We start from the raw sequence: 22,706 nt of genomic DNA on the forward strand, positions 1-22,706 counted from the left end.
TTTTCCAGGGCCTACTCCATTCTGATCTGACTGCTAAAGGGAATAGTTACCCCAAAGCTAGTACTGGTACTTACAATGTGGAATTTTATCATCTTGTTTCACTGCTTTGTTTCTGACTTCCCAAGCACTTTTCTTTTTATTACGAAAGAGAATGGCATAAAAACTGACTTGAAATTTACACCTAGAACAATAATCTGGAGGCCATTTCTTTACAAATCCCTTACGATTCAACACATCTTCAATAACAAAGAACACAGAGGATTAGTGGAAGCTGGATCCCTTTCTGTATAAAAGAGATTTGATTTTTAACATTTACCCACATTCAAAACACCCTCTTTAAGATATATCTATTTTATTATTATCTAATTATTTAGCTACGATTTCACACTATCTTTTTATGGAAGGATTTGTGTTCACTCAGCCACAGGCCAATACCTTTCCCCAATAAGCCTTCTAAAGCCAGCTGTACTGCACGGTTTCAAACAGACTAAATTTAGCCAGTTCTGTTCATCAGAGGAATGCTGTGTGTCAGCTACATCAAAGCCCAAGGGCAGCCTGATAAACACTGAATACAGGTCACGTAGCTCTGTAGCTAACAAACTCTAAGAGAGCTTGTACTCGGGGGCATTCAAAGCAGTTTTGTCATCAACAATCTAGTATCCCTTGAGCCCCCATGTCGTTTCAGTTGCCAGGCAACGCTGGTGTTAATGTCTTAGAGGAGAAAAACTTACCAGGCATCTGGCCGTTCATCTGGTTCTGCATGTGTGGTGCAGGAGGGCCCCCACCTACCATACCATCTGAAGACATGTTGTGGGAGCGCGGAGGTGGGGGAGGGCCGCTCTGACTCATCCCGCCTGGACCCATAGGCATATTCTGTGTGGGTGGCTGAAAGGAGAGAGTTTAGTCAAACACGAGAAGCAGTTAGTCTGACAAATATACTGTATGTACATATGGTACAGCAGTTGTCTATATTGTTCAGTCGGGGTATGAAAGAAAGCACCGAAACGCATTTCTTGCTCTTTCGGATACGTTTAACTCCTCCCAGTATTAATTTCGACAGAACGTTTAATCTTTCAATCAATTTTACATGAAGTATTACACGCAGACAACACCACAGCACCTTCAAGCACCGCTTTAAAATAGAAAAATACAAATCAATGCCTCATTAAAAAATTATACGTGAACAGTTTAAGACTGCTGGAGCCGCTCCCTCCCGCACACACAAAAGCTTTCCTTCAAAGCAACGTTTGGTGAAGAGAAGAAAACAACTCCTCTATTACAATTCTCTCACAGCAACAATTTGTTGCCATTAACAGAGCTCGCACCAGGACAAACCAGGTACAAGAAGAGATGAAAGCCTCCGAACGCTCATAGACGAGCGGAAATTTGCGCTTGGGTGTGGTAAAGCGTGTGCGATGCCTTCCCCGCTGCCCCCCGCGGCGCGGGAGGCCCCGTTGGTAACTCCCTGCCAAACACCCCCCACAGGCTGGAAGCACATTACGGCTGGCCTCCAAAGGTCCAGAGACAGCTGCCTAGAAAGGATGTTTTTGGCAAATTTCCTAATGAAATTGTGAGGAAAATAACTGAATAACCTTGAGAGTTCAAAGAGGGAGAGTAAGAAAAACAGTAAGCGCAAGGGGGAATTTACTATTAGGTTCTACTAATGGCAATGTAAGGAGAGGCAGAAACTGTGAGTAGCCAGCTTCGTTTTCCTATTAAAAACACCTGTGAGACTCTACGGTCCTCCTCACGTACCTTAGCCAAATGCTTTCAGGGGAATGAAAATCATCTCTGCGAGAGCAAACGCCTGGGTCTCTGGCTTTTGAGGACCCTCTCTAACATACCGTAACAATTCACACCAAACCATTCCCATGAGACAACCACATAGGTGTCTTTTTCAACACTTCTTTTCACAAAAACAACTAAGGGGGTGATCCCTATGTTCCCGCCTAGCCCAGTCCCCCTGGAAGTCCATAAAGACAAGACATAATACAGTAGAAAAGAGTAAGTCTTTCCAAACGAGTGTAAGGTGGGACCCCTTTCTGGCCTTGGAGAAGGCAACATCAGCGTAACGCAGACACATATGTTCAATTGCCAGGGGGAGAGGGGGAACAGCACTAATTTATTTTCTCAATGCTTCTTTAAATACATCAAGCACGTAATATTTTACCTGCAATGTTTTAAAAAATTCACCAAGAAATTAGTGAAAAGCTTTTTTAGCAGAAGGAAGGAAGGAGATGAAGGAAAACGTAAGCAAGCAGATGACTACTCTTACTGAATTCCTTTCACTCCTCCGTGATGAAGAGAATGAGCTTTCAGAAGCAAGTTTATTCCTCATCCTACAGCAGAAGTGGCAGAAGATGGAAAAGAAGAGTGAAAGGCAGCTATTCTCTCTCAACAGTGCAAGTGGAACGCTTCTCCGTTTTGCTTGATCTTCCTCTATAAAAGATCAACCAAAGCAAGGCTGCTTCAGCCAAGTCTTCCTTCCCTTCACCTTCAAAAGCTCACTATCATCCTACTTCTCCATCTAACAGAAATAATCTAAAACTGATATACATGAAAAAAACCAAACAAATAAAAAAGCAATCAAGAGACTATTTTTAGTTTTTATTTAGAATGTAATTTTTGGAATACCAGCAAAACCAACACACTTGGTACCTCCACTAAAGCACCTAGAGCTCAAAGCTAACAACAGCTCCACATCAGCAAACAGAGCAAAGCCAAAAACCACCCAAGCAGTTGAAATGCTTTCAGAATTAAAACGAACTTCTTAGATACCACATATAAATCATTAGCAAATCCACCGTTCACACAATATGCTGATAATGAAAAATACTATAAAGTACTAAAAAATACTATATCATACCTAGGCTTTAGCTATCCTGCAGGTTTTACTGCACAAACACAAGCATGCTGTTGTACATAGAAAGATGGACAAAAAACCTCCAAAGATTATTTGGGACAAAACCATATATTCCATATCTGAAATTTATTCTGGAAGTTTTCAAAACAACCATTGTTTAACACTAAGAAAAACACTGCAGTGATAAAAAAAAAAAAAACACAACAGTTTTGAGAGTGCAAACATTCAAAGACAAGAAAAAAATATTAAGGATTTAAAAAATCCCATTAGGTACAAAAACCTGCAAGAGACTTCACAAACCATGGGGAATTGAGAGAACTGAGGGAGTAATTAAAAACACCCAAAAAGGAACTACCAGGAAATAATTTAGCAAGAAGAGCTTCTGGATATGAAACAGCCCAAAGACCTGTGTGAACCCATTTCAGATTCTTGAAAATAATGCAAGAAAAAGGTCCAAGCAGCAAACAAATTCAATCTTCCATTAAAATAACCTACCCCATAAGATGACTAGAAGGTAGAACACTGTACCTCTTTTTATAAAAAAGTAGTAGGAACAATTCTAGGAATCATAAATCTGTGAGCCTTGTTCGCCAAGCTACAAGTAAATTGATGAAAATAATTAGAGTACTACAAAACTCCAAGGATGATAAAAATAGTTGGTAAAGTGTAAATATAGGGAAGTCATATCTTTCTAATCTATTAGGAATTTTCAAATATATAAATTAAAACACCTAGCTGCATATTTAATAAAAACTTCTTTACTCAAGTTTTTTGACCAAGCCTCTAGGAAAAATACATTGTCCAGGGGTACACACTTTCCCTGATCAGAAACTGCCCAAAGCAAACAAATATGCAATAACTTTACATGAACTTTAAAGAATAAAGGAACACATAGAGGTCCCTTGAAAATATTTGTTAGTAAATGTCAACATTTGAAGACATTGCAACACCGATTACTGAAAACTGTGGAAGAATAAGCAGAATGGTGCCAGGTGAAAGGATAAATATACAGCAACTACACTGAATTCTGAATCACTCTTTCTTCAGAAAGAAGAAACTCCCATTGCAACTAATCCAGAAAAAAAAAAAAATTGACCTTCACACAGACAGTTTGGTGGGAAATTAAACAAAAAAATCCATAAAAACTATTCAAAATAGCTGTGTTCACTTTCTGATTACCTGCAGTACATGATATATCAAAAGTGAGGTACAATATCCAAGAAAAAAAATGCCATGGTATTTGTGATCATGATACATGTTCAGTTTGAGGAAAGCAATCACAAAAAGATACTGTAAAAGCAGGATTCCAAAGTCAAGCAACCAGTGATTGAAGACTTTGAATGTCTTTTACCTGAAAAAAGTCAGAAAGGACAGACTTTTAAAATTTTTTTAAAAAAACATCAAAAGGAAATGAACTAAGAGGATATGACAGAAATACAATTTAATGTATGATGCATACAAAAAGGAGATCATCCCATTTATGCTTTAACGACAAAAGAACCCCAGGAGAATAGTCAATAAATTGAGAAATAACATTAAACACACAAGACACCACATAAATCACATAAACCTGAGGAATTCATCAACACAAGACAATAGAAGAAAGTTTAAATAAGATTCAGAGATAATTACACATACATATATGCAATCAAAACGATTATACTATATAGGATTTTTTAAAAGTGTTATAAGCCTTCATGTCAGGGCCATAAACCAATCACTACCTGAGAGTAATTAAAAAGAAACATCTCCTGCAGATATAATTATTCCCTACTGAAAATCTGGCCACAGCCAGAAGAAAAAAAGAAAAAAATTGTTTTAAAATATCAACTTCCCTGTTTCTATCAGAGTTGATCCGGGCTTTTACAGGTGATAAGTTTCTTTTAAATCACCTTTAATTAAAAAAAACAAAACAAACAAAAAAACCCTACAAAACCTATGCCATTTAACCTTTTTTGTCCTTTAAAGAAGTTAAGGAAATTGACTAGCCCCAGTAATATGCACTACACACTATAAAGAACTTCTAAAATACAAAATGACCACACGGTATTCAAAAGCCAAATAGTAAAAAAAGGAAAAGAACGCCCCCGACCTTTGTGAAGGGAAACTTGCCCACCATGAACCCTACCCAATTCAGCCTAGATAAGAAGGGTGAAATGACATCCAAACGTAGTTAGGATAACAGAAACAAAGGAAAGGCTACTTCCCTCTTTCTGCTGGATGAGTGACAGAAAGGAATGGAAATTAAAATCACTGCTGATTTTATTCTAATTATGAAGTAGAATATGTTAAATGTTTCACTATAGGTAAAAAGTAAATTAAAGAATTAGGAGTAAGATGTTAGACATAGCTCCATTTGCTAAACACCAATTTTTGGCTCACTTCCCCCAACATACAGATTAAAATTTATAGCTGCTATGAGCATTCAAAATTTATCAGAGCATAAAAAAAAAAAAAAGCTATTTTGTCCAGCTCTGGAAATATGAACTGGAAAAAGACTGAAACTGACCTGCACTTGTAACAAAAAAAAAAAAAAAAAGCCATTATATTTTAACTGACAACTTTCAGCAAACAAAATCATAAGTAAGTCGGAAGTTATTTGAAATCATACACTTAAAACAATAGTCAAACTGCACCTTTTTGAGAGGATTTTCTTCTAAATAATAAATTAGATCAAATGCAAGACAGCAAACAATAAAAGCTGCCATGGTGGAATTGTACACCTGGAACTTTCATCTATCATCTCTTCCCTGCCCTATCAGATTTTTCTTACCATCAATAGCAGGTTGAAAGAGTTGTTTATGGAACATTCATTGTTATAAAAACTGAGGTGGAATACCAACTCAGTCATCAATAAAATTTAAAAGACTGGAAATACTATTAAGCACACTAAAACACAGTATTGCTAGTCAATAGAAATAGCAACAGATATTTAAAATACACTATCAAAAACACAATTTTCCTGAAATTCTCTCAGAATAACAATTAAAAGCTACATGGAAGACAAACATAAAAGCCTTCTGATCTTTCGAAGAGAAGCTCTAACTCAGGATTTAATCAATCATCTTTGTTTTCAGTTCTCAAATACCATTTTCTGCAAAGCAAAAATATCCCATCCCAGGAGGTATCCTGCCCTGCTAATATCACATTGCTAATATCACAGCACCTGTCCCAGTCTCAGAGAACAGAACTCCATTGATAGGGGGTGATGGCGCCTGCAGAGTGCTTACTGAGGTGTCAGACTGGGAAATAAGATCATAAAGGAATAAATTTCTGAGATTTGAAAGAGGTGAGATTTATTTAACTGGGTTACGACTCTTCTACAAGGTGCAGAGTTTTCTAGTACTGAGGGTATCTTAAATGAAAAAACAACGAACCTATATCAATTCTCATCAAGTGTAGTATTTGGGGGTAAGGAGGATTTCTACATGAAAAGCATTTACAAACATGTCTAAACAGTGAAGTTAATTACAAATGTAATTTCTGCTCTCACTGTTGAAGTACTAGTTGTGACACTAGCAGTAAGGAATTCTAAATTTAGAATGACAACCAGTTTCTAAATATTGATTTACATCAGTATCTTCAAAAAAAAAAATCAGAGAAACTCTGACTTAGTGTTTGAACAAAACATTAAAATAGTGCATAATGTAATACTTAAGCACATTGTTTAAAGAGGAAATTGGAATCTTTAGTTGTTTCAAATTGCATATATCACTGAATAAAAATATTTCACTGTAGAAATATTCTTTAGCATCATTTTAACAACCAGAAAATTCAACCCTAAAATACTTAAATGTGTACATAGCAATAGCTCTTCTGATACTTAAAAAATGATCACACAAAATTCTTACTTTGGTATAACTAGAAATTATTTAAGTCAAAAGTACGAATTCAGATTATTTTTTTTTTAATGACTAAGAATAAGTTAACTATGGACATTAACTTGGGGAACACTGAGGTATAGAAACAAGACAACTTCAGAGGTGCTCTCTAATTCCCCCATAAAATGCAGTTCATATCTGTCCTGAAAAGCAGGGGCTTTCTGCACCGCAGTCGTTTACCTCCTGCCTCTTTTGCTTTTAAGACGGTTTAACATCTGGTCCAATATTTACAGCTTTTGCTTGCAATTAGTAACTGAAGAGAAAAAGTCCGCCTCTATTCCAGCTAGAAGGCATGATGTAAACTCAATTAAAACAGAAAGAATCCTGCAGAACCCTCAGAGCATTTCATTGGGAAAACAGCAAAACCATACAGGCTAAAGGACTCGGCATCTATGTTACCAGACTGCCCAGTACAGCTCTCAGGAAACTGTGTAGGGCTGAAATAGGTATTTATTGTGTCGATACTGTACTACAGAGAGGCAAATTACACCTTCAAGTATGAAAGAATTACACTTTAGAGCATACTTCTAATTCAAACTAGCTGCTGTTTTTACTGATTTCTAAATAAGCCACAGAAGTTAGTAGGCAATATAAGTAGTTTTTTGTGTACAGTGCACTAGCTCCCCATGTGGACACACCTGATTAGCAATACATGCAAAGAAGCTTACAAAAGGTAGAGTGATCCTCTTATTTAAAGCGGAGTACATTAGTGGCCTATGAATTCACTCCTAACATGCTAACAACTTCAATTCCTATATTCTGATTTTATTTTTAGTGGAATTGCTGGCTTAAGAAGGTCCCTCCAGCAGCCCTCCATTTCCCAATACTATCCTTTTGGTTGTGCCAACACAGCCATTTATATAGCCCTACGGTTATTCTGAACTAATCCAGCATGCAAACATCCCCCTTTCCACCTAATTAATCTGGACTGATTCTCCAGATTGGTTCATCATACAACTTCAGAACATCACTCAGCAGAATTCCAGCTGACAAGAGGACAGCTCTGGTTATGTCAGCATAACCATTACTATCAAAAGAAAATCTTGTTTGACAACAACCAAACTTCTTTCCAACATTTAAAAGCCTCTCTGGAGCAAAACAACCAACCTTGAAAAGCAATTTTTATTATAAGACCATGGCATACATGGATAAACTGTGGATCCACAATCTGAAAATTCTTTTAAAAAGGCAGCATACCCAATTCTCTTTTCCTAAATCAGGATGATACTATTAGCCCCAAAAGATGCATATCAGCACAAGGACTGGTGGTGTTACAGAGATTCAACAAATAGGCTAGGGGAGGAACAACCCAGAAAACTTAAATCATAGTAAATCTGATTATTTTTCATTTAATTCTTCTAAAAAGTTTTTACTACTGACCATTTCACAAGATTTCCTTGCCACGAGTAGTTTTTCAGTTTCCTGGTACAAGCAATGAATGTATTCTTTCACGCTCCACAAAAAAGAAAAAAAATCTGAGTAGCTATTTTTACAAATATTTCTCTTTTGGTTAATATCCCATAACCACATTTTTACATACAATGAACACATAGGTAATCAGAGTGTTCACTTAGAAGTCAAAAGTCAAACAGCATCCAAACCCTCAAAGAAAAGGGATACAGATGATCATGTGCTGGCCCTGGAGCAAACACAATTAAGTGTTACAGACACACTCAGCCTCTCTGTAAGCACTTATACAGCCAAATCATAACTTTTATGACTAGTTATTGCAGTCATATCTAAGAACTAGGCTACTGCCAGCAATAAAGAATCAACTCTCATCTCTAGCAGACCTGTATTACTGTACAACTTCAGGAAAAGTCTTATTTACCATATTATTCAAAGTGCTGAATCTCTGAGATCACTCACACTCAGTGGCAACGCTAAATTTTAGAATAGTGGAGTACTACAACATGAACCTAAACATCTCACATTTCCCACCTTTAGTGACAAAGCCTAACTAACTGTGGACTAGGGACTATTACCAAAGGAGTCTTATCCCCAGGTGTTTCTTGCTCACAAAACACAAGAAATTTTTTTGCTATACAAAATCCACACAGCAAATAAACAAGTAGAGTACCGGGAGCTGGAGGAGGGAATAATTCAAAAAATTATGTTCTTTAGGGAGGACACAGGGACAAATACATTAGCTTTTATCAATTATGGATTTGGACTAGCTTGATAATTTCTAACAGTGCAGGAATGTGAAGCCTAATTTCTTTTGCCCATCCCAATCACAGTGGCTTCACTTGCCTCTCATTTGAAGAGCAGCAGGCAAGTTGCTCTTTTGGTTAAGCTCTCTAACACGAAATTCCACACCAAACAGAAGCATTCAAATTTCTTGTTTTAAAGAACAATCACTGTTAGTGACACCATCTAGAAATCCTCCTTAGGGTGTACTTGCATAATATGGTGGGTATGAATGCAACATCTTTCCTCCCTTTCTCAAAAAAGCTGCTGCCTCATGTTTCTCTTTTAAAGAGTCTTTAGAAATTATTATGATTTTTGAAAACTGTTTAACAAACATTTAATTAGAGCAATTATTCTTCTTCTAAATCCAAGCTCCGCTTCTGACTAATAGCTCACTTGCCTCTTGACAGGAAACATTCAAGCATTTATTTTGTTCTGTTCTCTATTTATTCGGTTTACAAATAGTTGAACTTGAATTTGGCATGCACTTGTGTTCTGAAAGGCTAATGAAGAATAATACACCATACTGCTTTGTGTAACTGCTTTAAAACTAATTTAATTAACACACTACCATTCAATATACACTGAATTGAGCCAGAAACTGAAAGACCTATGCCAGATATGATCAGCAAGAAAGCAGATACTACTAACAGATATTCTGCTATACTACCAGATATCAGATTTTTCCAAGCATTTGGTACATAGCTAGGCAAGAATTTTACTAATTTAGGATTTCTCTCATCTTCAGTAACAGGAGTTTTATTTGCAAGTTTTATTTTAGGCTATATATTCAGGCAATATATTCATCAACGACTTGGATGAGGGGATAGAGTGCACCCTCAGCAAGTTTGCTGATGATACAAAGCTGGGAGGGGTGGCTGACACACCAGAAGGCTGTGCTGCCATACAGAGAGACCTGGACAGGCTGAAGAGCTGGGCGGAGAGGAATCTCATGAAATTCAATAAGGGCAAGTGTAGGGTGTTGCACCTGGGGAGGGATAACCCCATGCAGCAGTACAGGTTGGAGGCTGACCTGCTGGAGAGCAGCTCTGTAGAAAGAGACCTGGGAGTCCTGGTGGACAACAGGATGACCATGAGCCAGCAATGTGCCCTTGTGGCCAAGAAGGCCAATGACATCCTGGGGTGTATCAAGAAGAGTGTGGCCAGCAGGTCAAGAGAGGTCATCCTCCCCCTCTACTCTGCCTTGGTGAGGCCGTACCTGGAGTACTGTGTCCAGTTCTGGGCTCCCCAGCTCAAGAAGGACAAGGAACTGCTGGAGAGGGTGCAGCATAGGGCTACCAAGATGATTAGGGGACTGGAACACCTCTCTTATGAAGAAAGACTGAGGGAATTGGGTCTCTTTAGTCTGGAAAAAAGACTGTTGAGGTGGGACCTCACCCAGGCTTATAAATAATTAAAGGATGGGTGCCAGGAGGATGGGGCCAGGCTCTTTTCGGTGCTGCCCAGTGACAGGACAAGAGGTAACAGGCACAAACTTGAGTATAGGAAGTTCCACCTAAACATGAGGAGGAACTTCTTTACCTTGAGGGTGGTAGAGCACTGGAACAGGCTGCCCAGGGAGGTGGTGGAGTCTCCATCTCTGGAGACATTCAAAACCCGCCTGGACGCGTTCCTGTGCAACCTGCTCTAAGGTGGCCCTGCTCTGGCAGGGGGGTTGGACTAGATGATCTCCAGAGGTCCCTTCCAACCCTATGATTGTATGATTCTATTAAAACTGAGCCATGTTTGTCTTTTCTGGATGCCATCTTGCTTTTTAAAAAAAAAAAAAAATCCCACACAATAGTATCAAGGTAATCCAATTAAATATTTTAGACAAGTGTTATTTTCAGAATAAAGGCTAGTAAAAAAAGCAGAGTACACTGTTCAGTTTCTAAGGCTCTGAATTGTTTCTACAAACCAATCACAAGTACGTTAAAATCAGATCAAGCATTATCCCTTTGAAAAGTACTAAAGTGTATTTAAGATCATATGAGACTTTCCACTGTTTGAGTAAAACCATTCTTACATTTAAGACACCTATTTAGCCACCTGAACTCTGCAGCTTTAAAAAAAAAAAACAACACACACAGAAAAAAATAAAACCAAACAAACCTAATGTCTTCCAGTAAGGAACTTGAAGAAAAAGTTTTAGTCATGCACTAGTAATGATGTTTAACAGTTCTACCTCTTGAAGGAGTTTCTTTGGAAGTAACCAGCATTTCAGTATTTGCTGATGTTGGGTGTTTATAAAAAGCAATCACCATTTTATATAGGAGTGTTTTCTAACTAAAATGGCATAAAATCTGCCCTAGTCTGTGTGACAAGTTTGGGAACAACATAGATTAAGGGATTCCACAAGTCCTACAAAAAGCATTAGTTTTGAGAGCAGTATCTCAAGCAAGGAAAAAAATCACCTTTTTATTATTAACTTTATTAATAAACCTTCCAATATTACAAAGTTAAGAAAAATTATTTAATAATACGTGCACATTTTTTCTACAACTCAAGACACAATGATTTTTCCTGGAAGTTACTTCACATACAGTTTAGCTTGCTACTGGAAGCAACCAGCACTTTCAGTATGAAAGAAAACTGGCACACTGTAAGCATGAGTAATAATCATAAGCATTTATTTTCATCATCTTCTTGAAATACACACTGAAATCAAGTGCTCTGTGTGCTCACAGAAAGCAAGTTGCATTATGTAAGAAAAACTCTGGAAAAAAAGAAACCTCACTTTTTCTGCATTCAAAAACAAACAACAAAACAAGTGTTCCCAATAAATAATTCCTTCAGACCTCAATATTTGCCCATTACAAAACTAATGCCAAAATGAAAAGGCTCGAGTGCAGGACAAAAATTCCCCTCTACTCTTCCCAATACAGTGACAGTCATAGCTTGTTTTCCTATACATATTTGGCAAAAAGGAAGACATATGGGGAAAGGAAAACATCCAAGTCAAAGTCTCTTTTCATTCAATATTTCGCAATGACTTTTTAATGCCACCAGGATACTCTGTCTCAAGAAAACAAAAAATAAAAGTCGGGGAAAGTAAGATAATGTTCTGCAGTTTGAGATTTAATGTGTTTAGAAACACACACACACAATACTTTACTACTATTTTTGGGCATTCTCTTGAAAGTCCCGGTAACCAACTTTAATTGCATCTTTGCTCTCTACATTTCAAGGATACTAATTCTTTGCTGTTGCCTCCCTCAAAAGTAGCACCAGTGGAAATCAAAAGAATGCAACAGTGGTGTGGTCCTCACTATATAAGCTTTTTTTGGAATCTAGCTTATCCCATATGGTGGTGATAAACAGATTTTCCACTGCCATCCAAGAAAGAGAATACCTGCCATAACTCGGAAAGAAGCAGCAAACGGTTGGACCAACTTCACATGCAGACTTAGCAACAACTCTCGTCAAGCTGGGAAGACAAAACAGCCCTGTCCTTAGTAACGCTGCTGTTCACACGGCTGAGAAAAGAACAGTTGACACAAGGGGATTAACCCCACGCTTCTTTCGTCTTCTGTTGTAAAGGAAAGCCTCTTACCCCAGAAGTCATAGTTTAATACTCTACATTTATCATGCATACAAAGACAACAGGAACTTTGTTAGGACACTGAAGTTTCAAAGTCTTTCTAATTCTCTTCACCCACAGCCTGCAATGCTTGCTTCACTTTTTCCTCACTTCCAGGCCCTTTATAGAAGCATTCCTCTGCACAACACAGTTAGTTCACTATACTTTTGTTTAGTACAAGATTTATCTTGCTCTCTACAGGCAACACCACACTTTCAGAAAGGATATACACTCATTCAATTAGAATAGTGCATTCTAAAAGATGTGGACAGAGGCAGAGAAGCTGACTTTTTTTTTATATTAAAAAATACAACATTTATGTCCAATGCAAAAGACAGGATGGAGGCAGTAACTATCCTGAGTAATCCTGACAGAAAATGTGAGGGAGAACACAGTACAAGCATTTTTCTCAGCAATATGAAGCATTAAGTCTAAGGACTACTGTGAGAGGATACAACAAAGTCCCCCTCATGTCCAAGTTATTTTAGCTTATATTAAAAACATCAATGAACCTGATAATTTAGCTCTTTAGTCCAGTGTGAGTGCTATCTTAACAGCAATATTCTCTTTTCAACTTCATTTTATCACACAAAACATCTTATAAAAAATAACAGTCAAGTTCCGAAATTTCTTGAGAGTATATTTACCTGATAAAACAAAACCATAAAATTTAAACAAAAAATAAAGTATAGTTTACTAGGAGAACAATATTGCAGATGTGAATAGATCAGATATAATCCAACTTCAGAAGCTATTCAGACTCAAGCCCTCCTAAGTTATGTGGGAAACTACTGCAATGGTAGCATCATAAATTTGATGCATTTTACTATTAAAAATAGCAGATGTTTACACACAGTGTCTTGCTCCATATTTAACTGTTGCCAGCCACAACTCTTGAATTTAGTAAGACTGTTCAACAGCTGACACAGAAGCATGGTGAACAGAAACATAATACTTCCAAGTCAACTTGAGCCTCATCAGTTCTTAAACGGAAAGTCAATAAAGGGAGAGAGTCTGAAGTAGTTTATCTTGCATTGAAAAAAGTAGTAGCTCACGTTTCCAAATTCCTCTGGCTAAAATTTATTGGGAAGACAAAAAGATTCTAAAGAATATTTTTCTAAAAATCCCAACAAAAAGTAATTTTATCTGATTATGTTACCACATTTCAGGCAAATCTTCAAAGATTTGACTTGGTAGGTCAGAGAGTCTACACTTAGTTAAGACAGAACATGTAAATTTCATATTGTATTTTAGTTTGAAAGAAAAACTAAGAAGCTACCTTTTTATTCTGCCCCAGTTGTCTAAAGGGGACTCCCCCCAGGCGCCGAAACCACTATGCTATTGTCTCACTGCTGTGGAATACTTCTTACATTCAAGATCAGAAATGCACTTCAGTCCTGATCTGCAAAAGTCTCTCTCAGCCCTATCTTAATTTTCTTTTAAGAAGAGAATGTCATCACATTCAACTTTAAGAACAGAGCTGTTCACCAGGGACTAGGATAAGGTCAAATTCATTTCCAGTTGTCATCAGAACCAGGATATGAATTAAGCCTCCAAAAACATATTAGTTGAGTAATACACACAGCCCTCTTAAAGGTTTCTTTCCCTCCCGCTCAGCTACAAGCATGGATTTATAAAAAGAGAAGCCTCTACAGGCACAACAGGTTGGACATAATGAAGCACTGTTTCTGTAGTCCTCTAGGTACCAACTTGAAAGGATGCTTTGCTAGTAGCAATGATTGGAGAACACTTCTCCAGAGACCAAAGAAAAAGTAATTCAATTTCAGTTGGTGAAAACTAGTATCTAGGAATGGCTGTTTTATAGACATTCTTTTTAGCTTCATATTACAGATATGAATCAAGACTATATTAATTCAAGAAAAGTCTTATTACCAAAAAACAAAGAACTTCCTTGTGTTACTCACAATGAACTCCCCAAGCTTTCCGATTAACACAAAAAGCAAACAGCAAGCTATTTTAACGTTTATTGTATCTTCCCTTACTCCTCCATAAACAATGGAAAAGGGGAAAAATTGGTGATATCTTATAAAATAAAGAGTTCAGGAATACAGATACAGAGAACTCCAGATTAAAAAAAAAAAAAAAAAAAAGAGGCAAGTATTATCCAAGAAACACTGCATTTGTAAAGTGATGCAGTATTTCAAGTTAAGCCTGTGCGACCTTATTTCTTGCATATTATCATTATCCACCTTAAAAAAGGTTGCTTTCTGATACAGGGGAGAGGCAAAGAATTTAAGAGACTCACCTAGAGTCCAGAAAAGCAAACAAAGATTTACCAAACCTCATTCCACTGAGGCAAAAGAAAGGATGATATAAAAAAAAAAATCCCCACCCCCTACCTTTCCCTAACATAAGAGGAAAAACAGAGTACTGTTGTAGTACTAGACTTCTTAGTTGAGAAAAAACCAAACAAACAAAAAAAAAACCTAAGACCGTCTATAAAGCAGGCCAGATAACCTGCGCGCTGCACCTTTAATTCAGAGTATCAGTCTTCAGTTAAACAAGTCAGATTTTGAGCAAGACCTAAACAGTGAGATTACTAGACTCCAAAGGCAGCATTAAGAGACACTGTATCTTGTATTCACTATACAGTAAATTAGAGGCTAAATGTTTGGTCATTGCCTTGAACACTTCTGTATGGGTTTTGTTTGGGGTTTTTCTTCCCCTCCAGGAAAGCAAATGATATCTATTCCCTACTTTTACACTATTTTGTACTTACTGCTGGTAGTAGAGACTGCATGTTCTGGTTGGAGTCAGCTATAGTGGCTAGGTAAACCAAGTTTGTATGCAGCATCTGCTGGTATCTATCAAAGTAAACAAAAGCAAAACAGATCTTAAGTCTTAAATACACGACATCAGAATTTACTTTAATTCTACACATGTAACGAAAGTTACCTATGTAAAACAACATTCAAGAGACTTACAAGAGTACTATCATTAGGAATCCTAAGCCTTTCCCCTCACACTTATCTAATACCCAACCTTTCAAAATATCTCCAACAAATCTGTGTTTATACCTGCTCCACAACTTCTGTCTTGCTATGAAAAAAATCTAAAGGTGGGTGACACCGTTCTCACCTGTTTCACTTGCTGCCCCAAACTAAGTCATCAGGAGACATATGGAGCGTGTGTGGCTGTTTGGTGTAATTTCCATCAAAAACACTAGGGAAAGAGAGCTCCTTATATTATGTCCACAGACAGAAGACATCATAGATTTATGAGTCACGACCAAGAATAGTGCAAACATTTTATGAGGACCCTGAGCTTGCTATGGAATGATTGTTCTGCTAGAGAACCACAGTCTCAACATCTAGCCCACAGTCACAATAACCTTGAAAGCAGGAACAGATTATGAATACATAACTACAGGCTTGCAAACAGCTTAGCGCGGTAACTGTGCTACAATAAAAGCATACCCTTGAAGCAAAAATACCTAATATTTATGACTCCCCTCCTACTCCCAGACTACCAGTTCTTGTACCAAGGGCTCAAGAGCCATACCATGATGCCCCATCTATCACATGACTCTGTATTTGTCTGACTACAAGAGCACCATGATCATCCCATGCCAGAAAAGAGTAATGGGAAAATAATATTCCTTAAGAATTCACTCATTCCACAGTTCTCTCAGATCACTCTCCAGAGACCCCACTAGACAGCAAATCCATGTGAGATATTCTGGTAAGCCAAACGTTTAAGACAAGCCTGTTTATTCTTGGGCAAGTGGTAAGCAGGTAGTTTTCAAACATGCTGTCACGAAGAAAAAAGGTCCACTCCTAAACGATTTTGAAACATATGAGAAGAAAACTACCTCTTTCCCAAAGTGTAATTATGATGCAAAGGACAAAGATCTTAGTTATACAGTGCCCATTTTTATGAGCACAATTATTATGACATCAACTTGCAGTAGTCAAGTTGCAACACTTATTTCAGTGACAGACACAATAGTCATATGGCAAACAAAAATCAACTTTAAGTGTAGTATCTGCAGCAATACTTTTATATTCTTCACAGCACAGTTCTCCTACAAGGCAAGCTAAAAAAATCCAAGAATGGTGATCTAGATGGAAATTCATCCAGTCCACAGCAGATTTGGAATAATGTCTTACTGAGAGCATTCAGACGTCTTTCCTTTGTTCTGATAGTCCATTATACACTGAATAAGATGGTTATTTTCATCCAACATCTGAAACGACAAAGAATAATTTTGAAGTAAGTTTCACAAAGGAACTAAAGAGAAATTTGAGCCTTGCTCGTCTTCTCAGAGCTTTTAAAAATAAAAAAGAAAACTAACATTCCAGAAGTTCTACATTAACGATTTATAGAACACTCTCTTGCTCCCATCTCCATGCCCCCTCCTATTGGTTTAACAGCTTTCAGTTTCAGGGTTTCAAGTCACTATTATAGCTACATTGGTGAAGCTTCCCATTCAAATACCTACACTTGTTGTACACCAAGTTCTTACAAAGTTTTCAAAGTTTTGCATTTCTTCGTTTGCTCTCTACCAAGAAGTTTACTCAAAAAATTGTGCTTCAAGTTTCTTTTCTCATTCTAAAGCCCACAACTGTTCATAAATTTAATAATAAAAGGTATTGAAATTGCTATTGTTAAGAGACTGAGCTTACCAGACCGGTTTGTTTCAAGGAAATGCATTGGAAAGCCAGGCCATATTTACATTAAGAATCTCTAATTAAACTGCACTTTACAAATACTCTGTATAAGGGGCACAATATATCTATTATACTTCAGAAGTGTCCAGAAATACTAACATAGATGGATTACTTTTCTGGCAAAAAAAGTAGTCCTAAAATTATGGGAAATTGCAGATCTTTTGGCTTTCTACAAAAAGCTCATGAACTCAAGGCATTCCAAGCTCTATGAATGGGGAAAAAAATAAAGCCTGGTTTCCTAGAGCTGTACATCTCCAAGTCCATTTCTATTTAACCACTCTCCCACGCTGGCCTCTGACTCTGATCAAGAGTCAGCAGAATCATGGCTAATCTGAACTACCAGCCAAGTCACCCAAGTCAACTGAACTAAATGGAAAATTTACCACCACATGGAAAATTTTGCATTGATTTCTCCCTTTGCTTCCTCTCAGTGGAAAGCTATTTAGATCCCTTTACCCAGCTGCTGAATTTCACAAAACTAATAGGATCTTAACCATCTCCAAGACTCTTTCCTTCTTCCAAACATGGCTGAGACTAGCCAAAAGGCTCATGCATCTACAAGGAAAGCACAGTGTTATTACATCAATTTTATTTCCCTAGAAATCCAACTGCAACAAATTCTAGGGGGGGAGGGGGGAGAGAGAATAAGAACTGACACTTTTTTTCTTCTGACTAATCCATCTCTATGAAAAGGGTATGGAGTCAGAATCCTCACACAGTCCACTCAGGACTTATATTCACGTAAGAATGAGCCAACCAGCCAAGTCTTCCTAAATTCAAAGCAGTAATTGACTAGAATGATCACTGAGCAATTATTTTGCCTGAAACTATGGATCTGGAAACGCTGTCATTAAGCACTAAACACAGACAGAACTGCAGTATTTTGAGTTACTGTCTGAGTCTCAGGAACTAGGCGGAACTGTAGTTGCACACTGAAGAGGATGATGAACACACTCCTACACAGACATAGTTCACATGCACTAACATCAAGTTTTATAAGAAACACAGTGGCCATTTTGAACAGAAAAAAATAAGGAAAAGGAACTAACAGCTTTGACACCAAAGTCTTATAAAGCACTTGCCAAGGAAGCCTTGAACCAAGGCTCTCTTCAGAATGTCTCCCACCTTCCAGAGGAAGGCAGCAGACACTTAAAGCTTAGCAGACAGGTAGACCTTCAGACTGCCAGTTAGATGCAGTCTTCACTGTCACCATGTAAGCTGGACCTCTTTGGGGGTTACAAAGAGGAATGCTAGGGCCAAGAGGAAAGTAAATTACAAGGAATACAACTGTATCTTAGACTGGGCTGCAGGCACTGCTTTATACAAGTTTGATTGAGAAGTTGCTGATAGAAAATTGAAATAGTTCTTTCAAAGAGTTATAAACATCTACGATCAAAAGAGAATTTAGTTTCCAGCTGGATGAAGGCACCTCCAGGGCTTCTGACAGCTTATGTACATTACAAAGATTCTTCAGCTTTAACTATACTAGGGTTTTGCCAGCACTCCACCATCAAATTAATGGTTTGACTACAGCACAAGAAAAACTTAATTGTCTGCATTCTCCATATGCACCCCAGTGACCTGAAGTCTCTACTGACTACCTTTAGGCAGCTTTCCACCCAGTGGGTATGTATTTTTCATCTACACCTCTCAAGCACTGACTTCTGGTACACTACTCTGGAGATCTCCATTGTAACTCTGGGGTCTTCTTTGAGGTCCTGATCCCTGCAACGCCTACCTTGTTGACACTGTTTCTTTACTAAATCAGAGATTAGATATATCTACATGAAAGGCTCCCACCCAAGCACCTTGTATTAATCTGAAATCTGTACAATTCACAGCTATTTACATTCATAACAGTGTGGGTCTTCAGTTAACTTTCTAAATACCACCAAGTTACCAGTGAACTTGAACACGCTCCTTTGCTTCTGCTGATACAAAACATCGCGGATTATTACAAATCCCATATATGCTTTTCTCAGCTTGCTGTAGCGAGTTAACGTGCTCCCTCCCACGAAAGCTTAAATGGAGTCGTTCGGAGTCGCTGTCACGGGCTCCGGCCATAACGTTTCTTCGTTAATAACACCTAAAAGTTATGGGGCAGCCTTACTACTTAGGCGAGCCAAGGTCGGGAGCTGTAAGTCGCCGCTTACCCCGCGGAGTTAGGCAGGCTCCGGGAACGACGCGACTGCGGTCCCGCTCACAGACACCCCTCACGGGAAGGGCTGACTCGACTCCTCCATTTCCCCACCGTGCCAAGCCGAGCCCTTACGGGTTAATCCAAGCCCGCGGCCCCGGGACCGCCCGGGACAGCCGAGAGGGCCCCAGGGCCACCGGCCGCCCCCACCCCCGCGCCCCGCCCCGCCACAGCCCGCCCGGCGCTTCCCCCCGGTCCCGGGAACCCCGAACAAGTGCCGAAGCGCAGAGAGCCAGCGCCTCGCCGGGCCGTGCCCCGAGAGCTGCGAGCGCGGCCCGGTCGCCTCCCCCCCTCCCCAGCCCTGGCCGGGCCTTGGCGCTCTGGAGCGCCGCCGCCGCCGCCACCCCCTTCCCCGCGCGGCCCGGCTGGCAGGAAGCAGCTGCAGCCCCCGCGGCCGCGGCCGGGGCCCTCCTCGCCTCACCTTCTGGATGGCGGCCGGCGTGATCTCGCCCTTCCCCCGCTGCCTGGGGGCCGCGAACGCCACCGACATGTCGGGCCGCTGCCAGGAGGGTCCGCCCCCGCCGCCCGCCCGCTCACGCGCCCCGCGGAACCAGCAGCGGCGGGAGGCGGCCGAGATACGGGAAGAACGCTGCGCGCGGGGGGCGGGGGCGGCTGCCCAGCGGGACGGCCCATCCCCGTCCCGCCGGGGAAGGGTTAAGGAGGACCGGCTGCTCCTCCCCTTTTCCTGCTGCCAGCGGGAGCCCCGATGAGGCCGTGGCCGCCTCGCACCTCTTAGTGAAAGCAACGGGACCGGAGGGTCGGCGCGGTGCCGTTTGAACGTGGCCTCCCCTCGTCACGCGACCCTCTTGGCTCCCCCTTTCCCTGCGCGGCGTTGGTACGTTCCGGCCCAACGCGCCTCAGCGCCGGACGGGCAGCGAAGTGGTACAGCCGGCACGGCGGGGGGGGGATGGGAGCGCTGCGGTGCGCACGTTACAGGGGACGCACTCCGGCTGTGCCGAGCGGCGCGCTCTCCTCCCCCCTCTACCCACCGCGACAGTTGGTTGCACCCGGGCAGCCCGCTCCGGCGGCCGCGCGGGGCGGGGCGGGGTCACCTCCGGCGAGCGCTGTGAGGCGGCGGCGGCGGCTGGTTCTGCGCTCTCCCGGCGAGGCCGTGGCCGTTTCGGTCCGACCCGTGAGGGGAGTTCGTAGTGGCGGGACGGGTGCTAACCGGCGGGGGGAGGGGGGGTGCCACCGCCGCGACCCTTTCGCCGCTTGCGGTGCCGCTCCTTCGGCAGCGTCTGTGCTGTCGCCGCTGTCAGTGCGAGGGGGGTAGGGAGGGACAAACCGTGAAGAAAAAGTTGGAGGGGAGCAACAGCTGGCGCTGTGCGACCCCCGGCTCGTTGGTGTGGGGCGGCTTTCCCTACGGAGCTGTGCGGTCGCCGCTTCCCTGCCGTGAGAACGACAGGGAGGAAGGAGAAGCGGTTACCGCTGCAACTTTAAATAAATTGCAGACGCTGAAAGTGCTAAAATCAGCCTTGATTTTTTTTTTTCAGTGCGGCCGCTGGAGGGGATCTCGGTTTCGCCAGAGTCCCATGTACAACTTTGCGAAGTCTTAAGACTGTTCTTTACAAGGATGAGAGTTTCAAAGGGTAACGGTACAGCAACGTTGAAAATCCCCAACTAAAGCATTTTCAACCTGCCTTTTCCCGGGCACACCCTTGCTCAGCCTGTGTGCTTTCCAGTGCTGCACTGCAGGCTGAGTACTGTCTCCAAGATCTGGCCTTTTGTAAACTGATTTCTGCTTCTGCAGTTGACAGAAGTGTGTGCTGCTGTGGCTGACGGGTCACTACTCGGTGATGTGACACCACACCACAAAAACGTGAATCTTGTTCCTTACTCGGTGTGTTGCTTTCTCCGTTTCTTAGCTCTTGGTTGGCTGAAGTCCCTGGCTCTTCCCTCAAGCCCTAACCCTTTTGGTTACAGCACACATTTGTCAGTGGCATCCGTGGCCACCCCGTGGCTACCCCGTGGCTGTACAGCTGCTTCCCAACTGGCATGCTCTCTCCTCAGACTGTTTCTAGGCTGGCTCTTTTCCCCAGCCCCATAGAGACCGCTCATCCTGGCTCTGCTGTCGTAGCATTGACTGTGACTGCCCATCACCCCCTGCTTTTTTCCCATGACAACCAGTTCCCAGGCTGCTGGCTGCAAGCTGTTCTTACGTTCCTACAGCATCCTCTTCTCCAAGGGCCTGCCACCTGGGCCTGATGCTCTCTGTTACCAGAATAGTGCTGCTTCTGCCCTGTCTCTTCAGATTATACAAGATACTGAGTTGATGTGATGCTAATCTGGCTTGCTGTCCTTTCTGGAAAATGTCTCTGGCCCAGTCCTTGCCCTGTAGGTCGTGCAAGGGAGGAGGAGTGATGCCAGCATGTCCATTAGGCTGTTTGTGTTTCTAGCCATTTCACTCATCACCATGGTATCTGGGTCCATTTTTTGTAGTAGTAGGGAATTTTTCTTTTGTCTCCCACACACTTTATCATCATTGTCATTACTATCATACTTGTACGAAACAAGGCGCAAAAAAAGAAAGGGTTGAAGAAACCTATTTTTTCTAAAGTTCTAAATCATGGTGATTCATGGTTATTATTGTATGTTCTTGGAGTGAACTCATAGGATAACTGTAGTAATAGCACTGTGCTCAAATTGATACTATTTCTAGTTATTACAAAGGACAACAAAGAGTCCTAGGAATGAAGAATGCAAGATAGCAATGGCCAAATCAGCATGTAACCAAAAGGTCCATCTCCTAGTCAGCTACAAATAGAATGACGAGGACTTAACTTCTTTAGCAGAAGTACATGCTTGGCTCTGGAGAACTGGTGAGGTGCCTGAAAGTCCCAAAGCTGCAGGCATCTTCAGCAACCAGGGCAAACACTCTCATTAAATACACTGAACACTGGGAATTCCGCAAAATGTTTTTCTCTTCCCACAAGTATAACTTGTCTTGCTCTCATCCTCTGGTTACCCAATCCCTGTTTATTTCACATTAGAATGTCTTGGTGATCACAGCGTTTGAGACAATGTGCTTTAGATGTCAGCCACATAAATACTGCTTTTGAGATCTGAATCTTCCATCATCTCCCACATTTTCAGGTTGGTTTTCAGTAGAGGAGAAAAATAGGTTTGCGGGATCCCACAGGTGAGGAGCCTTAAAATGAAAGAAGGAATTGCCCGCTGTATTTTCTAAAAGTAGTCCAAATTAAATATGAGAAACTTTTTAGTACATTCCCATTTCCATGCAAAATATGGGAGAACAATGTTTGGAATTCAACTGTTTTTAGAGGAAGATACACACATAAGATCA

At 40.8% G+C, this 22,706-nt stretch overlaps 1 protein-coding gene across 3 annotated transcripts in view; it reads right to left on the minus strand.

Moving 5' to 3' along the window:
- SS18 (SS18 subunit of BAF chromatin remodeling complex) overlaps positions 1-19,984 on the minus strand; it is a 46,601-nt gene extending 26,617 nt beyond the window's left edge. For all 3 annotated transcript variants that reach the window (XM_082479816.1, XM_082479815.1, XM_082479814.1), the window contains exons 1-4: positions 19,824-19,984; positions 16,645-16,721; positions 15,255-15,339; positions 732-885 (exon numbers count right to left, since the gene is read on the minus strand). In XM_082479816.1, coding sequence (XP_082335942.1) covers positions 732-885; positions 15,255-15,339; positions 16,645-16,721; positions 19,824-19,892 — 385 coding nt within the window. In that variant the 5' untranslated portion in view covers positions 19,893-19,984. The remainder of the gene's footprint in view (positions 1-731; positions 886-15,254; positions 15,340-16,644; positions 16,722-19,823) is intronic.
- Positions 19,985-22,706: the final 2,722 nt, after the last annotated feature.

The sequence above is a fragment of the Vanellus vanellus genome (assembly GCF_965231255.1).
Source record: "Vanellus vanellus genome assembly, chromosome: 2".
Taxonomy (NCBI): Eukaryota; Metazoa; Chordata; class Aves; order Charadriiformes; family Charadriidae; genus Vanellus; species Vanellus vanellus.